The sequence below is a fragment of the Microcaecilia unicolor genome, chromosome 3 (assembly GCF_901765095.1).
Source record: "Microcaecilia unicolor chromosome 3, aMicUni1.1, whole genome shotgun sequence".
Lineage (NCBI taxonomy): Eukaryota > Metazoa > Chordata > Amphibia > Gymnophiona > Siphonopidae > Microcaecilia > Microcaecilia unicolor.
Genome location: NC_044033.1, coordinates 342,735,352 through 342,752,925, shown reverse-complemented (window position 1 = coordinate 342,752,925; position 17,574 = coordinate 342,735,352). Strand labels below are relative to the sequence as shown.

General features: G+C 41.2%; 1 protein-coding gene across 1 annotated transcript; it reads right to left on the bottom strand.

Annotated features, from left to right (window-relative positions):
• Positions 1-16,121: 16,121 nt before the first annotated feature.
• On the bottom strand, positions 16,122-17,060 carry TAAR2 (trace amine associated receptor 2). The gene has a single exon (XM_030195102.1). The coding sequence runs from the start codon at positions 17,046-17,048 to the stop codon at positions 16,122-16,124; it is 927 nt and encodes a 308-aa protein (XP_030050962.1). The 5' UTR covers positions 17,049-17,060.
• Positions 17,061-17,574: the final 514 nt, after the last annotated feature.

Sequence of the window (17,574 nt, the reverse complement as noted above, 5' to 3'; positions counted from 1 at the left end):
TATTATTTTTGCCAAAAATGTACGTGCGGCAAAATAAAAATTGGCGCACGTCCATTTTGGGTCTGAAACCTTACCGCCACCCATTGACTACTACTACTACTACTACTTATCATTTCTATAGCGCTACTAGACATACGCAGCACTGTGACTTAGCAGTAAGGTCTCACACGGTAACTGTGCAGTAATCGTCTATGCGTGTAGAATGACGATTACTGCCCAGTTTCCGCCACGCAAAGGAAAATAAAAATTATTTTCCGATGCGCACAGCGGATGCACATATAAACTGAAATTACTGCCCAGGCCATGCAGTAGCTGGGTGGTAACTCCAAATTGACGCACATAGGATGCACATACGCGCCTATGCAGCTTAGTAAAAGGGCTCCTTAGGTTCTTAAGGCCATCTAATTCACCTGCCTATTACTTCTTCAAAACCAGTAAGGTTAAACCAATCTTTCATCCTTCTGAAGGCCATAAAATAAATATTAATTCTAATAATGTAATAGTATTTGACTGCCTGAACAGTTCTTTGGTTTAAAAAATGCACTGAATAACTGTAAATGTACAATAACCCTTCTCAAAGAAACCACCTAAATGCCAGTATCACCACAGCTATTAATTACACTGTAACATCGTAAATAATGGCAGATAAAGACCTACACAGTCCACCCAGTCTGCCCGAGTTGACCAGAGCCAAACCTGCCACTCTGTGCAGGTTACACTTCTTTATGATTGAACACTAGCATCACAATCAAGACAGTCAGCAAGTTGTCATCATGCTTCTCACTTATAGGTAGTTATATATGATACCACAATATCAGAACACCATGCCATTAGCCTCTCTGTGAAAAAGTATTTCCTGATGTTACTCCTAAGTCAACCTCAATTCATGTCCTCTAGTTCTACAGTCCCCCTGTCTCTTGAAAAGATTTGTTTGTGTATTAATACCTTTCAGTTTTAAACATCTGTATCATATCTCCCCTATCTCTCCTTATCTCTAGGGTATTCATATTCAGGTCTTCAAGTCTCATATATCTTTTAGCATAAACCTCATACCATTTTTGTTGCCTTCCTCTGAATTGCTTCAAGTCTTTTAATGTATTTAGCAAGTTATGGCCTCTAAAACTGAACACAGTACTCCAAGTGAGGCCATGTACCAACAGCTTGTACAAGGGCATTAACACTTCCTTTCTTTTGCTGATTATGCCTCCCTCTATGCATCCTAACATCCTTCTGGCTGTGGCCATTGCCTCGTTACATTGATTCACCACCTTGAGATCCTCAGACACTACCACCCCGAAGTCCTTCTCAAGATCAGTGCTTATCAGCCTCTTCCTCCCTAGTATATTCATCTCCCTTGGATTTCCACTCCCTACATGCATATAGGCTTTAAAGTTTATTCCCTACCTTTCAGACATTTGACTGGTTGCAGAAAGTTTGCTTAGGTCATTACAGTTTTGCCAATTTGGGAATCATTGTAACAAGCATTGAGTGGTGTGGAAGATTTAATATGTGTGGGTGCTGTGGAGGGGCATAATCGAACGGGGGCACCCATCTTTATGGGTGCCCATCTCTAAGGACAGCCCTGCAAAGGGGCGTCCCCGACCGTATTATCGAAACAAGATGGGCGGCCATCTTTCGTTTCGATAATACAGTCGGGGATGCATAAATCTCAACATTTGGGTCGATCTTAGAGATGGCCATCGTTAGAGATGGCTGACATTGGTTTTCGCCGATAATGGAAAATAAGGACGCCCATCTCAAAAATGGCCAAATCCAAGCCATTTGGTTGTGGGAGGAGCCAGCATTTGTAGTGCACTGGTCCACCTGACATGCCAGGACACCAACCGGGCACCCTAGGGGACAATGCAGTGGACTTCAGAAATTGCTCCCAGGTGCATAACTCCCTTACCTTGGGTGCTGAGCCCCCCCAAGTCCGCCTGCCTGAAGTACACTGCACCCACTACAACTGCTCCAGGGACCTGTATAGTGCTGCGATGGACCTGAGTATGGCATTTGAGGCTGGCATAGATGCTGGCAAAAAAGTATTTTTAACCTGTTTTTTTATGGTGGGAGGGGGTTAGTGACCACTGGGGGAGTAAGGGGAAATCATTCCCAATTCCCTCCGGTAGTCATCTGCTCAGTTCGGGCATCTTTTCACAGCTTGGTCATGAAAAAAAATGGACTAAGTAAAGTCGGCCAAGTGCCCTTCTTTTTTCCATTATCGGCCGAGGACGCCCATCTCCTAATCACGCCCCACTCCCGCCCCAGTCCCGCCTTCACTACCCTGCCAACGCGCCCCCGTGAAATTTGGTCGTACCCGCAACAGAGAGCCGTTGAGGGTGTCAAAAAATCAACTTTCGATAATGCCGATTTGGGCGGCCTTGCGAGAAGGGCGCCCATCTCCCCATTTGTGTTGAAAGATGGGTATCCTTCTCTTTCGAAAATGAGCCGGATAGTGACTGAGAATGTGAGTATGTGATGTGATCCATGTACTACGAAGACATTTGAGGTGCCTGAGATGTTTGAGGTGCCTGTAGAAGGAATGGGGTGAGGCAAATTATGCATGTTCTTTCCACTGAAGGGGTGATGATATTAATAAATATGGGGGTAAGGGTGGGAAACAAAATGGGGTAAGTAATGAGAAGGAGAAGGGAGAGTTGGCACCCTTTTATAGAATGAGGGAGGGAAGTGCTACTGGGGATGGGATTTCATGGACCACCTTTCTGTGATTACAATCAAAGCAGTTTACATGTTATATACAGATATTTATTTTGTACTTGGGGCAATGGAGGGTTAAGTGACTTGCTCAAAATCATAAGGAGTGCCAGTGGGAATTAAACCTGGTTCCTTTGCTTCTCAGTGTGCTGCACCAACTATTAGGCTATTCCTTCCCTTTTGAGCCCGCTATTTCCTTGAATCAGATCATACCCTACTATGGCTGTACCCATTCATAGGACTTATTGGACCATGTCTCTACAGTAAATACAATATCTAAGTCCTCTTCCAACATTAGGACTTATACATCTGGAATTTTGTTGCTTAGATTTAGTGTTTGTACTCATTGCTTTCCAGTTAACTTGAGTTGACTTGTACTGTATATATTATGTTTAGTCTTCTGTTTGGTCTTCTTTTAATATAAGAACTTTAAGTATTCTTTTTATAGAAGAATTTCCATACTGGGTCAGATCAAAAGTCCATCCATCCCAGTATCCTATTTCCAACAGCAATCAATCCAGGCCACTAGTACATAGCAAAATCCTAAAAAGCAGCAAGATTCCATACAGCTTGCCCTCCAGTGATACGCAGTAACTTCCCTCAGATTTGTCTTAATAATGATTTATCAAGTTTTAAGTTTAAAATTTATTTGATATACCACCCTATAGATGAACAAGTAAGGCAGTTTACAATAAAATGTAAATGAAAACAAAAGAAAGGAATCACAATTATAACAGGATAGAGAATCAGAGAATGGAGGTTATTTTGCTACAGTGTTCCCGGACTCGGGAATCTCCATTGCCTTATTTATCCAGTGTATAGCCAACAAGACAGTGAGAAAAACATCATTATTCAAATACCCTTTGGAAAAGGTTGGTCTTTAAACAAGCGTTAAACTTCTGAAAAGATTTTTCCTGACATAGGGACAGAAGGAGGCTATTCCACAAAGTTTCAAAAGGTATCTAAGAAAACATGATGAATGATGGAATCACCAGAAGATGTCATTGAGAAGACCAAAGATAATGTGAAGAGGAGAAAGCAATAAAGGAACAGAGGCAAGTTAGAATGGTTGATTTTGGGGCTCATTTTTAAAATAGAAAAAAGTCCCAAAAACAGCAGAGATGGGCGATTTTAGCAAAAATATCTAAATCGTGATTTTAGAAACGAATTTTTAAGATATTTTTCTATGCAGTCATCTTAATCTCAAGGGGACATGTTCAAGGTGTATTTTGGGTGGCCCAAGGGTGGCCTTACAACTTGGATATTTTTCTGTGATAATGAAACATTGTAAAAATGTTCAGGGCAAAAAAATAGGACATTTTTGGCCATACCTGTTTCAATAATGACTAAATGCCAAAAAGGTGCCCAAACTGACCAGATGACCAATGGAGGGATAAAGGCATGACCACCTCTTTGTCCCTCAGTGGTCACTGACCCCTCCCCTTCCAAGAGGTGAAAATGACAGTACATACCAGGTTCTATGACAGCTACAGATACAATGGCCTATCCTCTTAGAGTAGCAAGCAAGTCCTTGGAGTAGCGAGAAGGGGACCCATGTTCATATCCTACTCTAACTAGTACACTAGTAGTACAAAGTGTGAGCACACCAAAACCCACAAAATACCTACTGAGCCCACATATAGGTGACATCTGCTTGCATAAGGGCTATTGTTGTTGGGTACAGTACATATTTTTTGCTGTTCTTGGAGGGCTCACCATACAATATAAGGGGATTATGCTGTGATATGCACCTGGGACCTTTTATGTGAATTTCCCTGCAGCTGTTTTTTTGTTTTGCCCCTTTTCTTTGGAATCAACTTCCAAATTATATTCACTGTTAGGAGAATTTTACTAAGTTTATGATTTTGTTAAAGACATGAGGGATGATATCCAGACCACAGAAGCGAGCCTGGCTAATTCCCACGGTCAGCACTAAACCCAGATATTTAATGCCGGGCTGTTTCTGGTGACCGGCATTGAATATCCAGTTTATTTTTAGCCAGTTTGAACATAGCCAGCTAAGTATATGTGCAGACTTAACTGGTTATGTTCAAACTGGTCAAAGATATCCCATGTATTCAAGCAGCCAAATAGATGCTAAAGTGGGACTGAAAATTGGTGGATAGCCGGTTATATAGGGCGATATAACCAGCTAGCCGATAACCAGTAGCCACTAACCTGCAATATGCAGCAGGAGATAGCCAGTTAGCCGGATATGAGGCATGTAACCAGCCAGATGCCTATCCTGGCTGGTAAAATGCTTTGAATATTGGGGGGGGGGGGGGGGGTTGTTTTTAATTTGGAAGGAGATCTTAATGATTGGGTATATTTATAAATTTGTAGAATATAAATTTAATGCACTTTGTTGACTGTAGTGAATGATCTCTATATGAAAGACTATCCTGCTTATAATCGAATGAGAAAAACGCCCAAGTTCCGACCTAAATCGGGAGATGGACGTTTATCTCACAAAAACGAATAAAGCGGTATAATCGAAAGCCGATTTTTGGACGTTTTCAACTGCAATCCGTCGCGGATGCGGACAAAGTTGATGGGGGCGTGTCAGAGGTGTGGCGAAGGCGGAACTGGGGCGTGGTTATCTGCCGAACAGAGATGGGCGCATTTCACCGATAATGGGAAAAAAGTATGCGTTTTTAGCTAGAATTTAGGACACTTTTCCTGGACCCTGTTTTTTTCATGAATAAGGCCCCAAAAAGTGCCCTAAATGACCAGATGACCACTGGAGGGAATCGGGGATGACCTCCCCTGACTCCCCCAGTGGTCACTAACCCCCTCCCACCACAAAAAATGAAGTTTCTCAACTTTTTATTTTCACCCTCAAATGTCATACCCAGCTCCCTGACAGCAGTATGCAGGTCACTGGAGCAGTTGTTAGGGGGTGCAGTGGACTTCAGGCAGGTGGACCCAGGCCCATCCCCCCTACCTGTTACAATTGTGCTGCTTAATGCTTATTAGTCGTCCAACCCCCCCAAACCCACTGTACCCACATGTAGGTGCCCCCCTTCACCCCTTAGGGCTATAGTAATGGTGTAGACTTGTGGGCAGTGGGTTTTGAGGGGGATTTGGGGGGCTCAACACACAAGGGAAGGGTGCTATGCACCTGGGAGCTCTTTTACCTTTTTGTTTGGTTTTGTAAAAGTGCCCCCTAGGGTGCCCGGTTGATGTCCTGGCATGTGAGGGGGACCAGTGCACTACGAATCCTGGCCCCTCCCATGAACAAATGCCTTGGATTTATTCGTTTTTGAGCTGGGCGCTTTCATTTTCCATTATCGCTGAAAAACAAAAACGCCCAGCTCACACATTGTTGAATAAAACATGGGCGTCTATTTTTTCCCAAAATACGGTTCGGTCCGCCCCTTCACGGACCCGTTCTTGGAGATAAACGCCCATGGAGATAGGCGTTTTCGTTCAATTATGCCCCTCTATAGGTCTTTTCAATAGTATTATGGAGTTCTTAGCTTGTTTTAATTTTATAATTATTTTTTTGTTTGTTTTTATATTGAATTGTAATCTTCTTTGGTCTACCTAAGCTAAGTGGCATATTAAATTTGAAATACCCCCTAGACTGCCCCACTGCTCTGCTAAGATGTCTGTGTGGCCCGTCTAGTAAGACTGCTGGCCCCCAGACATCCCAAAGGCTTATTTTTGTGCATTTTTCCTTTGGGCATTTTTTTGTTTGAAAATGGCCCTAAATGAAAGATGCACGAAACATAAAAACAACTAAAATAGGGTGATTTTTGAACCAAAAAGATAAATAGTTTTCTGGTTCAAAAATGATCATGTTTAGCACTGGATCTGTGGACATGCTTTTGCAAAACATCCAAAATCAGATTTGGATGTCATATCGAAAATGCCCCTCCACATGTACTATTATTAGTAATTTAGAAATGAGATGTGATTCGATGAGCAACCAATGTTCAGCTTTTAAGAGAGGTATGACATGTTGAAATGTTTTGCACAAATAATTAATTTCACAATAATATTTTGTATCAATTGTAAGCGTCTGATTACTTACAAGCAGAGACCCTTAAATAGTGAATTGCAATAATCAAAGTGTGTGATTACTGAAGAGTGAACAAGGATTCAAAGTGCCTTGGTGTGGACCAAATTGTGAACAGATCAAATTTGTTGTAGTTTAAAGAAACTTTAGCAACTACACATAAGATGTGCAGGTGAAAATTTAATTCTGAGTCAATGATAACTCCCAGTATTTTTGTAGGGTCAGTAATTAGAATTGTAAGATAAATTGACTCCAATGGAGTTAGTTTGTTATTCTTAGAAAATAGTAAACCCTTAGTTTTAGTCAGGGTTCAATTACATCTGATTATCTTTCAACAATTGAGAAATTGTAGACAATTTTGAATTAAAGGTTGCCAGGATTTGATTGTTATCAGGGTTTGTATTAATGTAGCTAATGGAGCCATGAAAATAAGATAGATGCTAGTAGGGAATGTTCTGGTACTCTTAAAAGAGCCCTTGAGGTGGCTCTGAAAAGTGCCCTTGAGGGTGGATCTGAAGGGACACTATCTGTTTGGGGATGACAAGCTTCAGTTTTTACATGTTTAACTCCTAACATTTGTCATACCTCTTGTAGATGGTTGGATGTAAAATTAGTTCCCCTATCTGTTAATAGCTCCCTTGGGGAGCCTACCTTGTAGAAGATTCCCAGTAATTCTTGGGCTATCACCTTTCCTGTTGTCTTCTTAAGGGGTATGGCCGTGGCATAATTCACCATAACCAGTATATATTGGTGGCGCCCAATACTACGGTCAAGGGGTTCAATGATATCCACCCCTACCCGATCCATGGGTCATTCTAACACGGGCAGGGGAATTAAAGGACTTTTCTCGGGGAGCTGTTGGGACACTTTATGGTGCTCTGGACATGACCTACAGTACTTCCTAACCTCCTGGTAAATTTAAGGACAAAAGAATCCTTTCTCCTATTGGCCATTCCTTTCCCTGTGTACCCAAGCATCCTTCTAGCTTTTGCAGTCGTCTTTTCTACTTGTTTGGCCACCTTAAGATCATCACATAAAGATATTTGGGGTTAGGGGATCCTAGACTTGCAAATTTCCAAACTTCCCTCCACATTTAACAAGTTATCATTATGGTATAATCAGTCAAAACTGCTATAAGTATGGGAAATATGGACAGTGTGATGCAATGCTAGAACAGGGACCTGGGGACAATGTTTAGTAGGTCCCAGTTTTTGGATCTATATTCTGTCATATATGATATGACAAAATCAGTAGACATGCAGGAAATGCAATTTTAAACCCTCCACCAAGCTTATCTAAATAAGGAGAAAGGAGCAGCACTGGAATTCTGTGAGGATGGGACATGTTTAAAATGTAAACATATGCAGAAGACCCTGCTGTACTTTTTTCTAGAATGCCCACACTTAACCATCTGGAACATCTGTTATATATAGAGAAGGTTATATAACAACAGATAGAATGGGACTATTGCACTCTATTATTAGGTGATCAGTCTGCCTTGATAGTAGAGAATACCTCCTTACCATTAAGGCAGTTTAGTTATATATCTTTGATATTGATCAAAAGAAATTATACTACCATATTAGATATCAGAGGATGGCCCGCCATTACAAAAGTGGCAACATAGAATGAGAAAGACTGCAAGATCTGAAGCATCCATGTTTAAAAATACAACCACCACCACCCCCAGAAGTGATGTATTATATATCCTTGTGGCATCACTTTTGAAGTTTGTAACTGGATTAATATGATGTTTTGAGTTATAATTCTAAAAAACCTATCTTTAGGGGGAGGGTAAGAAGGAGGGGTTGTTTGATAGAGAGAATGACTGTAGAGTGTGCAAATAATGCATGTTGGTGAGCTTGAGAGATGGTTAATAAACTCAATACAGGGAGACTGTTTCTTGTGTCTTGTTTGTGGACTGTTAACAGGTTTCTGATTCCCTGTTATTTGTATTAATATTTCGTGAGTTAGTTAAGCAGCTCTCGCTCAACTCGATGCTTGTTGCCTGTTGGCCATTGTTTTATCTTTGAGGATAGGTGAAAGAGTCTATTGAGGTTTGAAGCAAAAGACAAGTGAAAGAAGTAAGATTTTAGATTAACCATTAATTTTTTTTAAAGAGAGGATTCAAGGTGTAGGGCAGGAGATACTTTATTGTGTAATTGAGAGGCCATTACAGAAAAGTAGTTTGTCTAATTCCCTCTAGGCATATGTGGTGTGAGAGGAAATAAAGAGGAGATTTTATTATAGAGAACATAAAAAAACGTATTGAGATATATAGAACGGTAGCCCAGAGTAGTAAATCCTATGGGTCAGCATAAGGATTTTGAAAGCAATCCTAAAAGAAATATACAGCCTCTGTTCATCTTTAAGTAGAGGAGTGACCATGGTCAAAGTAATTGGTTGCAGTGATCAATTTTACTTCACTATTCTAAATTTACTCCAAGTGGTTTATAAGTAAATTGCAGTAATCCATCCAACTTGTGATGAGTGCATGTACCAGGATACCAGTTGTCTTTAAGACCAAGGCACTATGAATTGACCAAACTAGTTTGAGAGCAGAAAAACATTTGTTTAATCACACTTAAAAAATATAACTGCAAATGTAGTTTCTTTTTCAGTATAACACCCAGGATATTGACCAATGATGCCATTGGAATAGTAAATCCTACAATAAACAGGTCTTGATAGGGACAGATTACAACATCTAAAAAAAAATCAATGTATCTGTTTCTACAAGATTTAGTTTAAGCTTGATATTTGTCAGACAGTTTGCAATAGTCTCAAGTTTGCAAGTGATGCTAATGACAGTGTTCTTGCCATCAAGATCCAGAGTAAAGAGCAATTGAAAGTCTGAATGAGAGTAGCTAACAGTGATAAATAGATATTAAAGAGAATGCATGGCAGAACTGAACCCTGTAGCACAGCACAGGGAAGAGAAGGAAAGACAGAAATGTGGTTTTTTTTTCAGCTGATGGTAAAAGATTGGTTATTTGAGAACGAGTAAAAGCATAGGTTTTGAGTTCTGTATTTAAGCTGCTGATACCACATTGTCTTCCCTCTCTTAACCCTGTACAGTTAAAGGGCAATTCTATAACTGAATACCCACATTTACACACCACCTGCAATCACACTTTTGTGGTAAATGTACACTAACATGCATACATTAAGGGGAAAATTCTATATATAGCACCGAATGTTAGGCACTACTTCAGCACTGAGATTTTGGCACAAAAAAAAACTTTCTAAGGAATGAAAGGTGTCAAAACGGGGCAGAAATGGCAGTTCTGCACAAAAATACACATGTCCATTTATAGAACAGCGCATAATTTTTCCACGTGGATCTGCAAATGGGGCATAGCCATGGAAGGGGCTTGGGTAGGCCAGGGGTGCTCCCTTAAAATATGTGCAGTGAGTGTTACAGTATTCAGGGGATCCACGCCAACTTGCATGCTAGAATTTACACCTGGTTTCAGTTGGTGTAATTCCTCATGCCCACAGTGGAGTGTGAATCCCAGTGCTACGTGCTATTCTGTAAAGGGTGCCAATCCCAGAATGCCTGTTATAGAATACCATTCAGCGCTGATGTGTTTGGCATTGAATTGTAGCGCCATTTATAGAATATCCCCCAAAATGGCAACAATGCACCTATATGCTATTCTGTAAGGGCACATGGTTAAACGACAAGAGGAATGGGGGGGAGGGGAGGGAGAAAGAGGAAGGGAGAGGGGGGAAGGGGGGAGGGAATGGAGAAGGGAATTTTGTTGGAATAAGAGAAAAGTCATAGAAATCAGTGAGCCATTAACAGTGATATCATTATGCAAGTTGTATCTGTGGAAGTGTATTGTGATGTTATCGCTTATGGTGCCTGTACCTGATTCCATGAGATAATAAAAACAGTTTTTTTAAAAAAAGATGCTTATGTGGGAATTCTATATATGGTGCCAAACGTTAGATGCTACTTTCATGCCAAATTTTCAGCAGGGAGAAGCATTCTAACTGATGCAAGGCACCGAAACGGGGCAGAAACGGCAGATCCCTGTGAAAACACACTTAAGCGCTCATTTAAATACTAGCACCTGTTTCTGTACAGATCTGCAAAGGGGGTGTGGCCATGGGAAGGACATGAGTGGATCATGGGCGTTCCCTTACAATGTGCACTGTGGATACCCACACCAAACTAGCATGCTGAGATTTGCACCTGGTTTCAGTTGTAATTACTCATGCCCAAAGTTGGGCACGGATCCTGGAACTAAGCGCTATTCTATAAAGAGCACCAATCCCAGAATTCCCATTACAGAATACCGTTCAGTGCTGATTTTTTTGGGTGCTGAATTTTGAGCACCAATTACTGAAACCAGCCTATACCCCCAGATTCTGTATAACGCACCTAGAGATCTGTGAAAGAATCCAGGTGGATTCTATAACAACATGTGCAACGTAATTGGCTTAACAAGCTAATTAGTGTTGATAACAGCACTTAACAAGCAATAATGAGCACTAATTGGCAATAATTAGAATTTATATACAGAACTTGCTATACATATTCTGTAATGTATTGCGTCTAAGTTCTAACATGTGCAGACAGAAAGGGGCATGGTTATGGGCAGGGAAATGGGTGTTTCATGGGCATTCCAAAATTTATACAAGTAGTTATAGAATATTGCTTTCATTGGTGTAAATGGATGTGCATAGTTCTAGGCGCAGGGATATCAACTAAGTGTATTCCATATACTGCCCCTAAATCTAGGTGCCGCTTATAGAATACGCTTAGGCGGAAATGTTTTCCATGTGGATTTTTTAGGTGCCATATATAGAATCCTCCCATAGCGTGTAATTGCAAGGAGTGAATGGGCAGGAAATTGGAACGCCTCCTACTAGCCTCTGTTCCTTTCAGAGTACTGCAAAGTTATGTGCTCCCCTGCTGAATTTAAATGCCCGCAGTTACATTTGGACCTAGATTTTAGGTGCCCAGTGGCAAGTTACGCTAGTATTCTGTAACAGAATCTGGGTGCCCAAATGGCATTGTAGAATAAGTACATAAGTATTGCCATACTGGGAAAGACCAAAGGTCCATCGAGACCAGCATCCTGTTTCCAACAGTGGCCAATCCAGGTCACAAATACCCGGCATGATCCCAAAAATGTACAAAACATTTTATACTGCTTATCCCAGAAATAGTGGATTTTCCCCAAGTTCGTTTAATAACAGTCTATGGACTTTTCCTTTAGGAAGCCATCCAAACCTTTTTTAAACTCCGCTAAGCTAACCGCCTTTACCACATTCTCTGGCAACGAATTCCAGAGTTTAATTACACGTTGAGTGAAGAAAAGGTTTCTCAGATTCGTTTTAAATTTACTACATTTTAGCTTCATCGCATGCCCCCTAGTCCTAGTATTTTTGGAAAACATGAACAGATGCTTCACATAAGCTTTCACTGCACAGCATTGGGTGGCCATAAGGGGGTGCTCACTTAAACTGCCTCTTGAATGATCTGACCAAATATGCTTCCAGGTCAAAACAGGGAAACTGCACTATAGTGCACTGAAATATGTAAGAAAGATTTTAAGAATAAGAACACTTTTTTCAACAGCTTTTAACCTTTGAAATGCACTATAACAGTCAGTTTCAAATAACCAGAATGCAGGTAGGCTACATGCCTTTGTCTGCTGTGTAAAAAGAATGATATGGGTTAGTGCGGTCATGCATGATCACAAAGAACAGATTTAGAAATGTATTCAACCAGACCTCAACTATTCTTTGAAGCATACTGGTTTAGCAACATCTGCTTTAGTGATATTGTTATATGAAAATACTAAACAAAATATTAAGGACCCATTCAGATTGTAGATTACTCACGGTTCCAAATCTGAGCTTCGGGCAATTTACATTTGAGATATTGTAGATATCCCCCTCTCCTCCCCCCTCCCCCAATATTTAAACTTCACAGTTAGCGTTGTTTTAAAATACTAGCTCAACATTTAAATTTACACCTAGAGTTTCAGCACTAAACCAGCACCTAGGTACCATCCTGTACAAGCAGACTGCCAGAATATATCTAGGTATGGCTGCTATTCAGCACAGTACTCAGATAAGTATCCAGGTAAATCTGAAAAGCTATTATGCTGTGCTAATGTACCAGAATACTTATTCTGGTACCACACTTAGGGCCCTGTTTACTAAGGTGCGCTAGCATTTTTAGCGCATGCTAACTGTGTGGTGGGCGTCTACACAGCGCACGCTAAAAGCAGTAACGCACCTCTAGCGCAGCTTACTAAATGGTGCCCTTAATATTGGGGGCACCCAGATAAGTTAAAAGTCTTAAACTCTGCCCCCAGACCACCTCATCAATATCCGGATTATACTGGGGTGATCAATAATGATTTTCAGTGGAATTATCCAGATAATGGTGCTGAAAATCAGTGACTGACCCCAGTGAACTAGGGACGTAGCCAGACATCGGCGGGAGGCAGGTCCAGAGCCTAGATGAGGGGGCACATTTTAGCCCCCCCCCCCGCCATTGCCGCCCCTCCCGCCGCCACCAACTTTGCCGCCCCCCCGCCGACAACCCTCTTGACCCCCCTCCCGCCACCAACCCTCCCCCGCCGCCACCGTCATCACCTACCTTTGCTGGCAAGGGACCCCAATCCCCACCAGCTGAGGTCCTCTTGCTTCCCGTTCAAGGCTTTGTTCTGTTTCTGCCGTCTTGTACGTTGTATGTGCAGGACGTCAGACTCACTGAAACAGAACGAAGCCTTGATCTGCAAGGCTTTGTTCTGTTTCTGTGAGTCTGACGTCCTGCATGTACAACGTGCAGGACATCAGAAACAGAATGAAGCCTCCCTCGGGAAGCAAGAGGACCTCGGCTGGCGGGGGTTGGGGTCCCCCGCCAGCAAAGGTAGTCCACGGTGACGGCGGGGGGGTCGAGAGGGTCTTTGGCAGGGGGGTCCAGGACCAAATCTACAGGGGGCCCAGGCCCCCATGGCCCCACGTAGCTACGCCTTCAGTGAACTGTGATGTTTTATATTTTTAATTTGTAATCTTAGATTTGATTTTAACATTGTGATTCTTAGTAATTGACTAGTCATCTTACATTGTTATCCGCAGTGAACGACAAGGTATTTAATGGAATATAAGTGCTATTATTGTATCGGATTTATTATCCAGGTAGGAGCTGCTTCTACCTGGATGTGTTGCTGAATATTAGGCCCTGTCCTGTATTTCCATGCCAAAAACACAACTGAAAGTTTAAGCAACCTGCTCGAAACCACAAGGATCATAAGTAGGAGAAGCAGGATTTCAAACACAGCCTCCCTGGTTCTAAACCTGCTCTTTTAACCACTAGGCTACTCTGTCTTTTTCATTGTAATACCATAATATCATTGTCAAACTTTAGTCTTTTAAGGAATGAAAGAACCAAAAATAGAGCAGAGGTCAAATTAATCAGAAGGCGTGTGGAAATTATCCAGGTAGAATTGATTTTTGCTTACATATTTGGTTATGCACTATTAATGATGTCAAATGAGCATAGATGAAAAATTAAATATAAAGGTTTTCTGTATGTAAAGGCTGTTTAACTTTTGGAAAAATTATTCATGCTATATGTGTACATCAGTTTATACTATAAAAGACAGTCCAGCTTATAATCGAACGAGAAAAACGCCCAAGTTCCGACCTAAATCGGGAGATGGGCGTTTATCTCACAAAAACGAATAACGCGGTATAATCAAAAGCCGAATTTGGGACGCTTTCAACTGCACTCCGTCGCGGATGCGGACAAAGTGGACGGGGGCGTGTCGAAGGCGTGTCAAAGGCGGAACTGGGGCGTGGTTATCACCCGAACAGAGATGGGCGCCCTTCGCCGATAATGGATGCGTTTGTAGCTAGAATTTAGGGCACTTTTCCTGGACCCTGTTTTTTCACGAATAAGGCCCCAAAAAGTGCCCTAAATGACCAGATTACCCCCAGAGGGAATCGGGGATGACCTCCCCTGACTCCCCCAGTGGTCACTAACCCCCTCCCACCACAAAAAAATGATGTTTCACAACTTTTTATTTTCACCCTCAAATGTCATACCCTCCTCCCAGGCAGCAGTATGCAGGTCCCTGGAGCAGTTGTTAGGGGGTGCAGTGGACGTCAGGCAGGTGGACCCAGGCCCATCCCCCCTACCTGTTACAATTGTGCTGCTTAATGCTTATTAGTCGTCCAACCCCCCCAAACCCACTGTACCCACATGTAGGTGCCCCTCTTCACCCCTTAGGGCTATAGTAATGGTGTAGACTTGTGGGCAGTGGGTTTTGAGGGGGATTTGGGGGGCTCAACACACAATGGAAGGGTGCTATGCACCTGGGAGCTCTTTTACCTTTTTTTTTTGTTTTTGTAAAAGTGCCCCCTAGGGTGCCCGGTTGGTGTCCTGGCATGTGAGGGGGACCAGTGCACTACGAATCCTGGCCCCTCCCACGAACAAATGCCTTGGATTTATTCGTTTTTGAGCTGGGCACTTTCCTTTTCCATTATCGCTGAAAAGCAAAAACGCCCAGCTCACACATTGGCGAATAAAACATGGACGTCTATTTTTTATCGATAATACGGTTCGGTCCGCCCCTTCACGGACCCATTCTCGGAGATTAACGCCCATGGAGATAGGCGTTTCTGTTCCATTATGCCCCTCAGTATGTATTATATGTGAATTGGGCTAGCTTCTATATATGGCACCAAAAAATTGTCACAGAAAATAGTGCTAAATTATAAGCTGTACTTAAAATTAGCTGTGGTTTATAGAATGGCACTTACACTCAGGAATCGTGTCTAACTAGGCACGGCCATTTGCACCAACTGAAATGTGGTGCAAATGTACACACCTAAATTAGGCGTGTATCTCTATTATTCTATAACGTGTTCATTTTAGGAATACCCTCATTCTACCCATTCCCCTCCAATTTCCATGCCACCTTTTCCAGATCATGCATAAATTTTAGGCATAGATCCCTCACCTAAATTTACATGCATAAATGCCAATTAAATCAAATTAGTGCCAATAATTGCTTGTTAAAAAGCCAATTATTGTCGTTAATTTGCTTATTATTCAATTAAATTGTGTGTGCAAATTCGGCACATGCCCAAATTTGTGCACGTAATTTTTGTCGACTTTTATAGAATTAGGGGGATTGTGTGTAGGTGTTCCTGGGGATGGGCAGAGAAGGGGTGGAGTTGTGATGCGCTTGGATATTTTATAAAATACACCAGCTTGGTATTAAAATGTCATGGTCAGCATTTGTTTTAAACACCGTACATGGCATTTAAATTGTCCATCTATAATCGGCACCAGTAAATGTAGAAGCAGCAACATTGAATATAAATGAGCATTTTAAATACAGTCGGCCTTTCAGTTAAGAAGATTGGCTGTATCGGAATGAGGATCAAATATTTTTCCTAACAGTATATATTTTAATGCCTTCCGAAACCAAGGATAAAAGAAGCCATATATTAAGGGATTGCAAGTGGAATTGATATACCCTAGCCAATTTAAGGCATCAAACAGTACTTCAGGAGTAGAGAAATTCAATAAAGGGTCAATTAAAATTGTGATAAAAACTGGCAACCAGCATGACACGAAAACTCCCATCACAATACCCAATGTCTTTGCAGCTTTACGATCTGTCTTCTTGGATACCTGTGTCTTTTTGTCATCATTGGCATATCCAGACATGTTATTGACAATTCTTGCATGTCTTCGAGATACTACAAATATTTTTATATAAATTCCAACCATTACAGACCCAGGAGCAAAGAAACATGTTATAAACATAATCACTCCCCATACTTTGTTGAACGTAATTGGACATAGATTGAAGCATACCACTAAAATCTCATAGCCCTCTATTCCAGATACATGTGAGTCTGATATAACCACCCCAAAAGCAAAAACAGCAGGTACTGACCAACAAAGAAATAACAATTTCTTTATCACTGGCATTGTAATTTTAGTTGAATAGTGCAAGGGATCACATATAGCATAAAATCGATCAACAGCAATAGAACAAAGATGGAAAATGGAAATTACACTGAGCATTAGGTCAAAACTATAATGAACTTTGCAAAACAGGTTTCCAAAATACCAACAGTTTTCTACAGATCTGATCATACTGTAAGGCATAATCATGAATCCAAGAAGAAAATCAGTGGCAGCCATAGAAAGAATCAGGAAGTTGGTTGGAGAATGAAGCTGCTTGAAGTGGGCAATTGAAATGATTATACATAGATTTCCAAAGATGGTGATGATGGTGCATCCAGTGAGAAATAAATACATCATAGCCCGGATATCTAATAACTTGATGTGACTATGGCAAGCAAAAGATTCATTTCCAAACTGTGAACAATTAGGAGACCCATTGGGAATATCAGAGACACCCATGAAGCAATAATATGTTCTTGTGATATTTGATGTCTTCAGAAAGTTTCACAAGAGCTTGTGCTTCCTAATGGCAAAATAAAAGTTAAAAATCATTAAAAGCTGTTGTGCTTGTGAAGAAAATACTGATTTATCTTCACTGGAGGAAAGTTTGTAATTACACACTCAAGTAAAAAGTGTAGTCTTTGCCAAATAATCCAGAGAAACTATGTACACAAATATGTACCTGCTCTTTGATGCAAGCAAATGATCAGGATTAATATTCAGGCATACACTTTCACTCAGTGTGGATAGTTTTATGTAAAAACAGGCTATACAAGTTTAAGTTTACACACATACCAGACAGGCTATTTGCACAGGTAAAGAAATGAATTATTCAAGGAAATGCATTTGAAAATTATATTCCTTGGGGATATTTTTCAAAGCC